Here is a 15,832-nt window from a genome sequence, read left to right as displayed (position 1 = left end):
TCATGTGCGCTTTGTAAAAATGAATCTGCTACTGCCATAAGCATACTGAGGTCCAAGGTACTAGCCTTAATGCTAGCTTTAGGCCGGGTTCACACTGGTGAAATGAACGCTCAGACGTTGGGAGTTCGTGTCGCATGACGTATGAAGATCAATGTTTCCCTATAGGAGACGTCTTAACTGGTCCGACAAGTCGGTTCAACTTTGAAAATGCTCCCTGTACTACTTTGGTCTGACTTTGATCCTACTTCAGCCCATTGAATATAACTGAAGTCTGATCAAAGTCGAAACGCTGTCTTGCATGCTCAGACTTTGGGATTCGACTTGTACTCTGATGATCTTGAGGGGGAACTCCACGCCAAATTGTAAATAAAACCGGCATGGGTTCCCCTCCAAGAGCATACCAGGTGCTTTGGTCTGGTATGGATTTTAAGGAGAACCCCACATCGAAAAAGTGGCATGGGGGTCCCCCCAAAATCCATACCAGACCCATATCCTGAGCACACAGCCTGGCCGGTCAGTAAAGGGGGTGGGGACGAGCTAGCGCCCCCCAAAGCACCCTGCCCCCATGTTGAGGACAAGGGCCTCTTCCCGTCAACCCTTGCTGTTGGTCTGCGGGAGGGGGGGCTTATTGGAATCCGGGAGCCCCCTTTAATAAGGGGGCCCCCAGATCCTGGCCCCCCACCCTATGTGAATGAGTGTGGGGTACATCGTACTCCTACCCACTCACCTGGGGAAAAAGTGTAAAAAAAAAAAAAAAACACACAACAGGTTTTTAAAGTAATTTATTAGGCAGCTCCGGGGGTCTTCTTCCGACTTCTCTGCGCTCTCTGGCCTCTTCTGCCCGCTCTTTTACTAGTGGTGGCCCGGTCTTCTGTTGTCTTCCCTCTTTTCCCGATGCTGACGCGACTCGTATAGGCATGGGGCGTAGTCACTGGGTGATGTAATCCGGTAACCCCACCCCTTATGACGTCACCACCAGGGGCATGATGGGGCGGTGACATCAGGGGCGGGGGTCACTGGATGACGTCACCCAGTGACCATGCCTATATAAGTCTTTGCGCACACGGCATTACAGCGGGAGAGAGTGTTGTGTCAACATCGGGAGAAGAGGGAAGGAGAAGACCGCGCCACCGCTAGTAAAAGAGTGGGCAGAAGATGGTGGAGGAGCCCAGCAGAAGACCCCGGAGAGAGTGGAGTAAAGACCCCTGGAGCTGCCTAATAATAAATGTAACTTTTTTTTTTTTTTTTTTCCCAGGTGAATGGGTAGGAGGTACAATGTACCCCCCTACTCATTCACATAAAGTGGGCGGCATTTGTCCTCAACATGGGCACAGGGTGCTTTGGGGTGCTGCCCCAAAGAACCCACCCACCATGTTTTGGGCATGTGGTCTGGTACTACGGTTCAGGAGGTGGAGGGTGCTCGCTCGTCCCCACCCCTTTTCCTGGCCGGCCTGCGTGCTTGTATAAGGGTCTGGTATTGGCGTGGGGGGGGGGGGGGGTGTTCTCCTTAAAATCCATACCAGACCAAAGGGCTTGGTATGCTTGGATTGGGAACCCATGCCAGTTTTATTTAAAATTTGGCATGGAGTTCCCCCTCGAGATTTGGGAGTACAGGTTACAGGTCATCCTCCCCGCCATGTCACCCTGCATGGATTGCTAATAAAACTCATTGATTAGGGTAGGGTTAAAGACACCTAGGAGGCATGTCCTCAAAAGCTTTGCCAATGTCAAGTCACCTGAAGGTACCAACCTATAACCCAGGATCTATGAATATCAAGCCTGTCCTGTAAGCTTAAGAGATTTGATTTACCTGTAAAATGTGTGTGTGTGTGTGTGTGTGTGTGTGTGTGTGTGTGTGTGTTTTTTTATGTGTGTGTGTGTGTGTGTGTGTGTGTATGTATGCCTTTGCGAAAGTATTCGGTCCCCTTGAACTTTGCGACCTTTTGCCACATTTCAGGCTTCAAACATAAAGATATAAAACTGTAATTTTTTGAAGAATCAGCAACAAGTGGGACACAATCATGAAGTGGAATGAAATTTATTGAATATTTCAAACTTTTTTAACAAATAAAAAACTGAAAAATTGGGCGTGCAAAATTATTCAGCCCCTTTACTTTCAGTGCAGCAAACTCTCTCCAGAAGTTCAGTGAGGATCTCTGAATGATCCAATGTTGACCTAAATGACTAATGATGATAAATAGAATCCACCTGTGTGTAATCAAGTCTCTGTATAAATGCACCTGCACTGTGATAGTCTCAGAGGTCCGTTTAAAGTGCAGAGAGCATCATGAAGAACAAGGAACACACCAGGCAGGTCTGAGATACTGTTGTGGAGAAGTGTAAAGCCGTATTTGGATACAAAAAGATTTCCCAAGCTTTAAACATCCCAAGGAGCACTGTGCAAGCGATAATATTGAAATGGGAGTATCAGACCACTGCAAATCTACGAAGACCTGGCTGTCCCTCTAAACTTTCAGCTCATACAAGGAGACGACTGATCAGAGATGCAGCCAAGAGGCCCATGATCACTCTGGATGAACTGCAGAGATTTACAGCTGAGGTGGGAGACTCTGTCCATAGGACAACAATCGGTTGTATACTGCACAAATCTGGCCTTTATGGAAGAGTGGCAAGAAGAAAGCCATTTCTTAAAGATATCCATAAAAAGTGTTTAAAGTTTACTACAAGCCACCTGGGAGACACACCAAACGTGGAAGAAGGTGCTCTGGTCAGATGAAACCAAAATAAAACTTTTTGGCAACAATGCAAAACGTTATGTTTGGCGTAAAAGCAACACAGCTCATCACCCTGAACACACCATCCCCACTGTCAAACATGGTGGTGGCAGCATCATGGTTTGGGCCTGCTTTTCTTCAGCAGGGACATGGAAGATGGTTAGAATTGATGGGAAGGTGGATGGAGCCAAATACAGAACCATTCTGGAAGAAAACCTAATGGAGTCTGCAAAAGACCTGAGACTGGGATGGAGATTTGTCTTCCAACAAGACAATGATCCAAAACATAAAGCAAAATCTACAATGGAATGGTTCACAAATAAACATATCCAGGTGTTAGAATGTCAAAGTCCAGACCTGAACCCAATCGAGAATCTGTGGAAAGAACTGAAAACTGCTGTTCACAAACGCTCTCCATCCAACCTCACTGAGCTTGAGCTGTTTTGCAAGGAGGAATGGGCAAAAATTTCAGTCTCTCGATGTGCAAAACTAATAGACCTAACCCAAGCGACTTACAGCTGTAATCGCAGCAAAAGGTGGCGCTACAAAGTATTAACTTAAGGGGGCTGAATAATTTTGCACGCCCAATTTTTCAGTTTATTTTTTTTAAAAGTTTGAAATATCCAGTAAATTTCGTTCCACTTCATGATTGTGTCCCACTTGTTTGTTCAAAAAAAATTAGTTTTATATCTTTATGTTTGAAGCCTGAAATGTGGCAAAAGGTCGCAAAGTTCAAGGGGGCCGAATACTTTCGCAAGGCACTGTGTGTGTGTGTGTGTGTGTATATGTATGTATAATATATATATGTGTGTGTGTGTGTATGTATGTATGTATGTATGTGTGTGTGTGTGTGTATATATATATATATATATATATATATATATATATATATATATATATATATATATATATATATATATATATATATATATATAATATATTAGTGTGTGTGTGTGTATAATTCTCTTGAGATGCTCTTTAACGTTGGATGTGGATTTTTATTAGTTCATACCATTAACAAATGGAACCCCATATAATGACCATAGTCACATTTTTCTATGCCTTAACCAAGACTACATCTGTTACACATGCCATTTTTGGAGGGGTGGGGGCAATAAATGTGTTGCATAATTATTTCAGTGTTAAGTGACTGCTACTAAATTTAAATTAAGTTGTGGCTTTCTTATTTTGTGATGGCAACTTTAACACAATTGTTTTAACCTTTCTCTTTTAGGCCCTATATCCAGTATATTGGTAAATAAGTTTGGGAGCAGACCGATTATGATGTGTGGTGGTCTTCTCTCTGGAATTGGTTTAATTGGTGCCTCTTTCTGTCACACTGTCAGCCAACTTTACTTTTGTATTGGTGTTATTGGAGGTGAGTCTTTTTCCGCCTTAACTGACATTTGTGCAAGCTTTTATGTAAACTACTATTCTGTGAATATGTGGTGCTTTTTTAACTTTCTTATGCCTTTTAATGTTTTGTTTAATTACATGAGTATAACAAAGGTACACGGAGTATTAAGAATATCAGATTTTCCATGCAATAGCTTTTCTTACTATTTAAAGCTGAACACTAGGCGTGTGTAAAAAAAAAAGAAAAAAAAAATGCACACATTAATGCAGTTCTGTAATCCGTTACTATATACCCATGATCCTTTCAAGTCCCAGGTAATTGAATGTTTTGTGACCAGACCAAATTGAAGTTTTGGAATGCACTAGTATTGACATACCAACATTTATTTTTATTTTTTTACTTTTCAAATAAACAGTGTTTAATAAGCCTTGTATTCAAGACAAGAACTGTAATGTAAATATAGAGCCCGAGGTATAAGAGTCAAAGGGAGTAAAAAAGAGGAGAAAATGAAAGAAAGTAGAGGCTCAGCATGAGCAAGCTAGAAAAACTAAAGAAAATCAGCTTAGCATTGTCTCTTTAAAATTAAGCAAATTATTCCATTTTTATGATTGGATACGAAATAACCACCACGGATTCCACTTGGCATCATAAATTGTTACCGAATCATGTAATTTATGAAAAATGTGTTCAGAGAGCATGATCTGGTCCATCCTAGAGAGAACCTGAGGGAATGGGACTTCCAATTGAACGCCACCACCCAGAAAAACGCTGTGCAGAGTGTGTATATCAGGCCTCTTAGAGGTCTAGGAGTGTCTGGGATCTTTTCAAAAAGCAGACGGTGTCTATAGGACAAGTCAATATGACTACCCCCCAATTTGTCTATAAGATCGAAGACCCTCTTCCAAACAGATGAGATCCTCTCACAATCCCAAAAAATATGGAAAAAGTGCCCGACGTAGGACATCCCCTAAAACAACTTGGGGAGGCCTGGGGAAAGATCTGGTGTATGCGCTGGGGATTATAGTACCAACGGGGTAAATGTGCAGTCTCCCTAAATGATAGTGAGACTGTACATTGGCGAAGATTCAACAAATTCCTCTCCCAATCCTCCAGCTCATAATCCAGGCCTAACTCCGATTCCTATTTGGTCATATACTTCAATTTGTCCTGATCACCGGCCATTGCATTATATAACTGAGAAATCAGACCCCTCTGTCTGGGCCCAGACCTGCACATAGACTCAAAGGATGAGTAAGAAGGAGACTGGGTCTGTGAATAATGTGTCAAAAAAAATGTCTGATTTGCATGAATCTATAAAATTCACCCACTGGGGCTCCCTTAAGCGATTGTAGTTGAATAAAGGAGATAAATTTATCATTATGTTGAAAATCCTCCAGAGTCGTCAGACCAGAGGAGATCCACCAACCGAATGAACCAGGGTCAGTAAAGGCCTAAGGCAGTCTAGGGTCCCCCAGAAATGAAGACCCCGGGGGAGCCGCAGAGGCCAATGATAGGGAAGGGCAATAACGTCTCCATAGTTTCAAACCCTGAGCCTTACCAAAATTATTTTAATTTTTTTTTTTTTTTTTTTTTAAGGTGAGGTTTAGATATGATTGGTCTTATAGTTGCATTGATGCACCTTTTTTAGACCAATATAAGTATGCATATCTTCCACCTGCCTGATCCCTGTGGAAGGTGCATATCGCTAATTGTCAACACTGCTACATGATGGCAGTCTTTTGGGTTCAGTGCTGAGTGGCTGCCCTTCTATGTGGTAATCACTGCCTGCTTGGCACTGCCATCCTGTCAGGACTGAGATATGTAGCTGTACCAGTGTGACTATGCAAGGAAAATCATGTGTACATTTTAGCTTTAAAGTGGAAGAAAAGACTAACTATTCTCTTCCTGCCTACCCAGTTTTAAAAATGTCAGGGCAAAAAAAGCTCTTCACGACCCACTGATCTTTCCAGCGATTCTCCCTAGTGATTCTGCCGCTACAGCACAGCCTTCCCCAAAACAGCGGGTCTTGGTTATTTTCAGAGCCTAGATAGTGGTGTTGTCCCTCTATCAATGTGACCATGCTTTATCCTATTGGTTGACTACTAACCCCTCAGGCACATGCTATTCTGAACATAAGCTATGGATATTGTGCCATTTATGCTAGAAGCAGCAGAAGATTGATAGAGGCGAGTATTGGGGTTTCGTGAAGGTGGCTTCCCTGGTTATGATCAGTGGCCTCTATAGGCATGACTGTACAGCATGCATGCTCTAAGACACAGCAATGCACTATACTAAAAAGCCCATAAGGGCCCTTTTACACTGTGGCAAGACATGCATGTTGTTGTATTGCACATACTTTAATGCAGTGCATCTCAACACATACAATAGTAAACCATGTCCTTGTCCTACAAACATGCCATGTGTTTTAGTGCACTATTAAAAATGGTCATGTGCATTTTGGCCCATGCTCGGATGCATTGGCTGAATGTTCATAATGTGTGCTAATATAGCACAGCGTGAAACTGACTCTAACCCTAAATATTTTCTGAACCTGTGGGAATATTTATTTTTTGCAAATTGTGCGGGTGAGTTTAATTAGGGCTGGTTAGGGATAGCTAAGAGTTAATAAAGGGTAATTTTGGGGGGTGGGAGAAATGTTTATATTGATCTATAAATGACACATGCTTGCTCACCAGCACCCTCGCAATTCATTGAGAACTACAAACCATTGGCCGATGGTACTTGTAATTTATTCATTTACAGGACTCCGAATAAATGACGTTTGCTGTGTGGGGGGTCTAGCTCAGCGTGGCCACGCAGTTTTTGAATTGATACCTACAAAGAAATGTGCATTTAACTTTTTTTTTTTGCTTGTGAACTTGATGGGTTTGCAGGTGCTATTTGTATAGTTCTCTTTACAGTAACACATGTCTTCAACCCTCCCCCTCAACCCCCACTTATTTTTGTATTTTTTTTTTCTCTGCAGGTTTTGGTCTTGCTTTCAACTTAAATCCAGCTCTAACAATGATTGGCAAATACTTTTTCAAGAAAAGACCAATTGCTAATGGCTTGGCAATGGCAGGCAGTCCTGTATTCTTGTCAACTCTTGCACCTTTAAACCAATACTTCTACAGTATCTTTGGTTGGCGAGGAAGCTTTTTGATCCTGGGAGGACTTCTTTTCAATTGTTGCGTTGCAGGCTCCTTGATGCGCCCCATTGGACCGAAGCCTGATGATTCGAAAAATAAAGTAACAAAGGAAGTTTTGGAGGAAGCTGGAAAGTGCAAAGACAAGGATGCCAACAAAGACCTCATTGATGGCACAGTAAAAACAAAACCAACTTTCTTTCAGACAATTAACAAGTTTTTGGACTTCTCCCTTTTTACTCATAGAGGATTTTTGATCTACCTGTCTGGACATACAATCATGTTCTTTGGACTCTTTGCACCTTTAGTCTTTCTTAGTAACTATGCAAAAAGCAAAGACATTTCTCCAGAGCGTGCTGCCTTTTTGCTTTCCATCCTTGCCTTTGTAGATATGGTTGCAAGGCCTTCTATGGGGATTGTGGCAAATACAAAGTTGGTGAGACCTAGGGTGCAATATTTCTTTGCTGTGGCTGTGCTCCTAAATGGAATATGTCACCTTTTGGCACCTTTATCGGTTGATTATACTGGTTTTGCAATCTATGCTGCGTTCTTTGGCTTTGCTTTTGGCTGGCTTAGCTCTGTCCTTTTTGAAACCTTAATGGATTTGGTTGGTGCACAGAGATTTTCCAGCGCCGTTGGACTGGTGACAATTGTGGAATGTTGCCCTGTTCTTCTTGGGCCACCCCTCTTAGGTAAGATTGAAGTTTTTTTTTATACTTATCTTCACACTTTAAAATGTGTTCCACTGTTTTTAACACCTCGTATTTCAAAAGTAACTATACGACTACAGTCCTTTTTCAATGTCCACCCATGGATCCAAGAGTTTGGTTTCAAGTTCCCTTTTTATTTAGTTGAAATTAAATGGTAATATACCAATTTCTCCATACAGTGAAAGACTTCTATGTTGGAAAAACTATATCCATGAAAAGTCAGTGAGTCTGATAAAGAATCTAGTGGTCGGATGATACACAGGCTGGTCTGCTCGACGGACTCAGCTTTGCTCAGTGGGGGATCACTCCGCTGATCCCCTGCTGGGCAGGCGGATGAAGGGTCTGTGTCAGCTAACTGTGCCGAGATGAACCCGTCAGTCCCACTTCTCTCTATGGGGAGATTGGATCAAACAGACTGCTTGTCCGTTTTCATCCGATTCGCCAGAGAGATCCGTCTGGATTTGGCACACAGGATCAGATCGGATAGCAGCGGGTGTCAGCGGGCATGTCACCACTGACATCCACTGCCCCATAGGGGTGAATAGAGCATCTGATCAGGTCTGCCTGAAAAACTGGCAGGCGTACCTGATTGGAAAGGGGGCCTAAAGATGCATGAAACCTGAAATGGTAAGGTCATGTACTTCTGGTGAATGGATCATTTTACACAGGTGGACACACATGGTATTAAAGTTTGGCTCATTTTCAAAAGGTTGAAAGTATAGAAGGATGGTTTATAGACACTGTTGAAATTGAAGGAGACCCTCAGTCACGGTTCGCTCGTGACGTTTTTTTCAGGGCCTGTGCTGTGACCGGTGGTTCCCGCATGGGAGTGACATCGCAGCTCCCGCCAATCACAGCGTTGAAGCCCTCAAGTAGCTCCGGTGAAAGATGTCATCCATGGAAGCGGGCGGCACTGTAGAGCATTTTTCGAATTAAGTATTTCATAATGAGCTAGTATGCCATGCATACTAGCTCATTATGCCTTTGTCTTGCAGGTTTTTTTCAGAGGTTTACAACCTCTTTAATGCTACCGTCACACTGAGGCTCTAAAAATGGAGCCTGCAAAGCACCTTGAAAGACTCTCTCCTCACTCCAATGTGAAAGCCCAAGGGCTTTCACACTGAAGTGGTGCGCCGGCAGGACGTTAAAAGTCCTGCAAGTTGCATCTCTGCAGCGTTGTAGGAGCGGTGGCCCCGCTAGCGCCCAAAAAGACTCCCACTCCCCAACGCCTCAGTGTGAAAGTAGCCTAAAGTATAGATCCACCCTTTCCAGAAAATGGTCTATGTAGTCAAAGGGCCCCAAAGGATATTTAAAAATCCGTGCCACATTTAGGCCTCTTGCACACAACACTTTTGTTAAAGCATCCACTTTTTTCAGACGTGTTTTTATTTGTTTGTATTTTCGCACATATGAGTTTGCAGTTTTTGTGCAAAATCTTGCGCAGAAATGTATTCTCGCGTTTTTGTTCGGCACAGTATATAAATGGGCATTCGCACACTCTTGTGCGTGCACTAGGCACAAATTACTGACCCAAAAAGCAGATTTTCCTCTTTAAGAAACAAAAAAACAAAAAAAAAAATGGAGGAAGAGGGTGAAAAAGCATGGGCATAGTTTTTACGCTTGCGTTTTCATTCATGGGTGTCCCACGGCTCTAGTAACCTGCATATCATTGGTGGCAAGAATGGTTCTGTGTGTGTCAGGGTGGATAAAACTTTTATTAGGTTTTTACTCAAAGCATTTTATTATCTAAAGATAGTTTTTTCTATTTTAAGATGCATTAATAATTCAGCATGAAATGGAGCTTAGTTATGTAGCACGAGGCTGTATATTCTGTAATTTAAATTTTTGGTAAACTTGTTCAATCAATGCAAGCTGAGATAACATGCACTGCATTGATGCAGTCACACAATTTCACAGTAACCATGAGATAAAACAAAGCTCAGGAATATTCCATTTATCACCCCCCCCCCCCTCCGCTGTTTTAGTAACATGACAGCTTTTTATTTTAAATGGGGAAACCTTCATTTTGTTTACAAAAATAAAATATTCTAACTACCAGCAAGAATAAGTCCTTATATTTAAAGGGCACGTGTCATTTCAGATCCATCAAAGCCACTCCTCTTGGCAGTCAGCCACTCGCCTGCTGCTCCCACGTCCCTCACCTTGTCACTGCTGCATTACCAGCCGTCCCATTAAAGTGAATGGGACCGTCGAGTCAACAGTGGGTCAGAGGAGGAGTGGCTGAAGGACAGATGAGTTGCTTTTTAAAAATTCTGATTTAAATAAAGCCTTTTTACTAGTTATTTAAATCAAATTCACCCCGATTTGTATGTGTATTTTACTTGCATATATTCTCTCTCAAAAGGTGAGTTTACATTTTTGTAAGTATTTTCTTTTCATGTGACAACACTGAAGAAATGACACTTTGCTTCAATGTAAAGTAGTAAGTGTACAGCTTGTATAACAGTGAAAATGTGCTGGTCCCCCCCCCCCCCCCCCCAAACTCAACACAACCATTGTCTAAACCGCTTGCAACAAAGGTAAGTACACCCCTAAGTGAAAATGTCCAAAGTGTCAATATTATGTGGCCACCAATTTCCAGCACTGTCTTTACTTTACCCTCTTGGGCATAGAGCTCACCAGAGCTTCACAGGTTGCCACTAAAGATCTCTTCCACTCCTCCATGATGTCATCACGGAGCTGGTGGATGTTGGAGACCTTGCGCTCCCTCACCTTCTGTTTGAGGATACCCCACAGATGCTCAATAGGGTTTAGGTCTGGAGACATGTTTGGCCAGGTCATCACCTTTACTTTCAGTTTCTTTAGCAAGGCAGTGGTAGTCTTGGAGGTGTTTATGTTGGAAAACTTTCCTGCGACATTATGTAAAAAAATATTTTGCGTTGACACCCAAATAAACAAAAATGCTAAATTTGTGATAACAATTGTGCAGCGCTAGTGAAAACAATTTCTGCAAGGCTACAGAAATCGTTTAGTGCTCATAAATCTATACACAGAAATAATATATAATGTACGTGAAAAGAGTCCATATAGTGCAAAAACTGAAAAGATGTGATAAAAACTGTATCCAATGGGAAAATTATAGTCCTTTAAGACCTGAATAAATGTGAAAGACAGCCACCACTGATTGCAGTAAGTCTTACTGGAACAAATGGGCATATGGCCAATGAGTCGCCAAAACACGTATGGTTTATGCCAAGATGGGAGATGCTTCCATATACTGAAAAGGGCTCGGACCAGGCTCAGTTTAGAAAGACCGGTGTCCTCGTTTCGGTGGGATGTCTTTAACCTTGTAACATGCAGTATAACCAAGAAGGAAATAGAAATCTCTACATAGTGTAAACCTGTAGGTATACTAAGTTTAATGTGAAAAAATTGGCGACGCTCACATTTGGGAAGGGTAAAACAAGTGCTTGTAATACTCAATAAAAGCAACGCAATGACCTCGGCAAAGCTCGTACTGACACGTTTCATCTAAGACTTCAACCCTAGATGTCTCCTTGGACGAGCGCTTGTTTTACTCTTCCCAAATGTGAGTGTTCCCAATTTCTTTTTTTTTTTTACATTAAACTTGGTATACCTACGGGTTTACACTGTGAATTTCTGTTTCCTTGGTATACCTACGGGTTTACACTGTAAATTTCTGTTTCCTTCTCGGTTATACTGCATGTTACAAGGTTACACATCCCACCGAAACTTGGACACCGGTCTTTCTAAACAGAGCCCTTTTTAGTATATGGCAGCAATCTCCCACCTTGACATGAACCATACGTGCGGATAAGCCATCCTCTGGTGGTTACGCCACAAGCTTTGGGGACTCATTGGGCATAAGCCCATTTGGGTCAATTTGTTCCGGTAAACCTTCTTGCAATTGATGGTGGCTGTCTTTCACATTTTATTCAGGTTTTAAAACTGAATCCAATAGGAATATAAGTCCTTTATCACATATGATCACATATTTTCAGTTTTTGCACTATATGTACTCTTCACGAACCTCGCCAAATATATGATCATTATTTGTGTTCATAGATTTATGAGCACTAATTTCTGTAGTCTTGCAGATATTTTTTTTTTCACTAGCGCTGCACAATTGTTGGAATACTGTCCTACGGCCCAGTCTTCGAAGGGAGGTGATCATGCTCTGCTTCAGTATGTCGCAGTACATGTTGGCATTCATGGTTCCCTCAATGAACAGTAGCTCCCCATTGCCAGCAGCACTCATGCAGCCCTCATACCATGACACTCCCACCATGCTTGACTGTAGACAAGACACACTTGTCTTTGTACTCTGTACCAAACACGTTTTTATCTTGGTCTCATCAGGCCACAGGACATGGTTCCAGTAGTCCATGTACTTGGCCTGCAAACAGTTTGCTGAAGACACGCAGACTTTCTTGTGCATCATCTTTAGAAGTAGCTTCCTTCTAGGACGACAGCCATGCAGACTAATTTTGATGCAGTGTGCAGTGTATGGTCTGAGCACTGACTGGCTGACCTCCCACCCCTTCAACCTCTGCAGCAATATTGCCAGTCTATTTCCCAAAGACAACCTCTGGATATGATGCGGAGCACCTGCACTCAACTTCTTTGGTCTACCATGGCGAGGCCTGTTCTGAGTGGAACCTGTCCTGTTAAACCACTGTATGGTCTTGGCCACTGTTCTGCAGCTCAGGATCAGGGTCTTGATGATCTTATAGCCTATGCCAATTATTTTTTTCAGATGCTCAGTTTTTTGCCATGAGGTGCCACGTTGAACTTCCCGTGACAAGTATGCGTGACAGCAATAACACCAAATTTAACACACCTGCTCCACATTCACACCAGAGACCTTGTTAGGCTGGGTTCACACTACGGTTTTCCCGTCCGTCAGCCGCATACGATTTCAGTATTGAAAACGGACGGGCACGGACGGGAAAACGTATAGATAGACAATGCATTGCAAATCGTATGCACTCAGATGCATCCGGGTGCATACGATTTGCTGGCAAAACGTTTTTTAAACGTACGCAAAACCGTGTTTAACCACGGTTTTGCGGTCGTTTTTAAAACAGTATGGCAACTGCATACGTTTTCCTTTAACATTAATGTCAATGGAAAACGCACATATGTGCGGTTCCATACGTTCCCGTCCGTTTCAGCCGCATACGGTTTTTCATATAAATCGTATGCGGCTGACGGACGGGAAAACCGTAGTGTGAACCCAGCCTTAGGGCTCTTTCACACGTCCGTTCAGTTTTTCAGATCAGTTTTTCCGGCTTTTTACATAGAAAAACGGATGTTAGCGGAACGGATGATAAACGTATCATCCGTTAACGTCCGTTTTTCGTCCGTTCCGTTTTTTAGACGGAAGAAAAATAGGGTTTTCTTCCGTCCAAAGAAACGGAACTGAACGCAGACGGATGCTAACGGACGTTAGCGGATGCTCATCCGCTAACGGACGCTAGCCCATAGGGAAGCATTGCGGTCCGTTAACGGACGTCCAAAAAACGGACGAACGGAACGGACGTGTGAAAGAGCCCTAACACTGAGTCACATGACACCGGGGAGGGAAAATTGCTAATTGGTCCCAATTTGGACATTTTGACTTGAGGGTGTATGCACTTTTGTTGCCATCGGTTTAGATATTCATGGCGCTGTGGATTATTTTAAGGGGGCAGCAAATTTACACTGTTATACAAGCTGTATGCTGACTACTTTACATTGTAGCAAAGTGTAATTTCTTCAGTGCTGTCACATGAGATTATATATATATATATATATATATATATATATATATATATATATATATATATATATATATATATATATATATATATATATATATATATATATATATCACTGTGCATACTGTAACTACCATTCAGCATGAGAATTGCATTGAATTTTTTTTATTTATTTTTTCCCCCCAGGCAAATTAAATGACATATATGGAGACTACAAGTATACTTACCAAGCTTGTGGGGTAGTACTCATCGTAGCTGCAATTTACCTGATTATTGGGATGACTATCCATTACAGACTTCTTGCAAAAGAACAGAAAGCAGAGGAGCTAAAAAAGAGCCAAGAAGCAAATGGCGGCGAAGCAGAACACAAAGTCAACAATGAACTCTCAGTCCTTCCTCAGAATTCAGATGATCTTGTTGTAAAAGAAGAGGAAAGTAACATATAGGACCATTTTTTTTTATTTTTTTTCCCCTCTGGTGCTGGGTGGTAACCATCAACAGGGTGACACTGATACGTCACACTAGCCCAGTATTGGCATAGAATTCGATTTTTAAAGCCTTATTTGAAGCGCATGTTTTTTTTTTTAGCTTGCACACAAACATTTCATCAGACAGAAACTAAACGTTGCTTATTTTAATTCTTCAGTTCTATGAATGTTAAAACATGTGCCTTATTCACACAATCTGTTCAGCCTCCCTTTTTAAACTCGTCAGTTTGGCTGCTTTTTATTCATGTAGTTTGCAGACTGCTGCGACAAGTAGCGGCCATCTATTTGAAGGTTTTATTTAATAGGAACAAGTGGACAGTACAAACCCCATCTATACGCAATGCTTGGATTCTGTCTTCCAAGGACTTCACGGGATAAGATTCAGATGCTGCTACAATATATCAAACATTGGAATTGACCTCTTCCCATGAGGGGGGTATTTTAAATGTTTTATTTTTCTTGCCCTCCTCGGGTCCAGAGGACATGTTTCAAGCTTTGATTATAGCAGAAAAGGCTGATGTATATTAGGATATTTTTTCAAGCTTCTGTAATGTGGCTGTTGTGTGAATTTGTTAAATCTGTGCAGATGTGGTGCGCACTTCAGTATTAAATCTTTCACTGCCATAGAAGGCTGTGGATATCTCTTAAAGCTCTTCCAGCATTCTAAAGGTCAGCTCCTTATCACATAATTTTCTAAAGTTAGGCATGCTGAACATTTGCTAGTTTGCCTAGTCTATAGCAAAAGCTACTTTTGTTAATGTCTATGTAAACGTTGAACCTTTCTTGGTTGCTCCTTTGCTCTTTTGGAATTGGTTTGTAATATCTGTGCAAAAAATACCTGTTGATTTTACTAGAAATCTTGTGAGCTGATCACTTTGGTGTGCTCTGTCTGTGCACAGAGGGGGGTATGAAGATGGGAAGGGAATTGGAAAGGTTTGTTTATAATCCATTAGAAGTTGGGGTAAGAGCGATGTGGACCACGGATACTTTTGACATTTAGAGACCCTTTGTCATAAACGCAAGAGTGTATTATATTTCTGGCATACCAACAGTTTTTTTTCTGTACTTGCAGTGTATTTAAAGGGATAAAACATGGGGTACTGTGGTATCCATAAATTTCAATTTTCAATTTTTTTTTTTGTTTGTGAAAAATCCTATTTAAATAACTTGTAATATTAAAATAGAGTGGCAGCCAACCACCCCCCCCCCCCAATCTTCATCCGGCATTTCCACGATTTCCACGATTCATGTAACACGTGCAGAGCTGCTCAGAGCTGTCAAAGGCACCCTGCAAGGTTTAACACAAAATTGCTCTAAGATAAAAACCAAAGGGATGAACTACAGTCTGTAAATGAGTTCAGTTAAACAACTTGAAAGACTAAGCCTTTTTCTGACACTTGTTGCCAACACATTTAAATCAGTATTTTTTTTAAAAATTTACTTGGAACCCCAAAATATGTATAGGTTTAGGTATAGGTATTTTTAGCAAACATCCTAGAGAATGAAATTACGGTCGCTGCAAAATTTTATGTTGCACTGTAATTGCGCTGCACTGTTTCAAGCGCAATTTTATGGAAAAATACACTTTAATACATTTTAAAAAAACTAAACAGTAACAACTTATTTTTTTTCGTATAATGCGAAAGATGTTACAT

General features: G+C 41.6%; 1 protein-coding gene across 1 annotated transcript in view; it reads left to right on the top strand.

The window, feature by feature from the left end:
* SLC16A1 (solute carrier family 16 member 1) overlaps nt 1-15,310 on the top strand; it is a 31,781-nt gene extending 16,471 nt beyond the window's left edge. The window contains exons 3-5 of the mRNA XM_040337478.1: nt 3,970-4,113; nt 7,079-7,930; nt 13,876-15,310. Of these exons, the coding sequence (XP_040193412.1) occupies nt 3,970-4,113; nt 7,079-7,930; nt 13,876-14,135 (1,256 nt within the window). The 3' untranslated portion in view covers nt 14,136-15,310. The remainder of the gene's footprint in view (nt 1-3,969; nt 4,114-7,078; nt 7,931-13,875) is intronic.
* Nucleotides 15,311-15,832: the final 522 nt, after the last annotated feature.

This window comes from Rana temporaria, chromosome 2 (genome assembly GCF_905171775.1).
Source record: "Rana temporaria chromosome 2, aRanTem1.1, whole genome shotgun sequence".
Lineage (NCBI taxonomy): Eukaryota > Metazoa > Chordata > Amphibia > Anura > Ranidae > Rana > Rana temporaria.
Note: the sequence above shows the minus strand (reverse complement) of the source record. Positions and strands in the feature narration are given on the sequence as shown.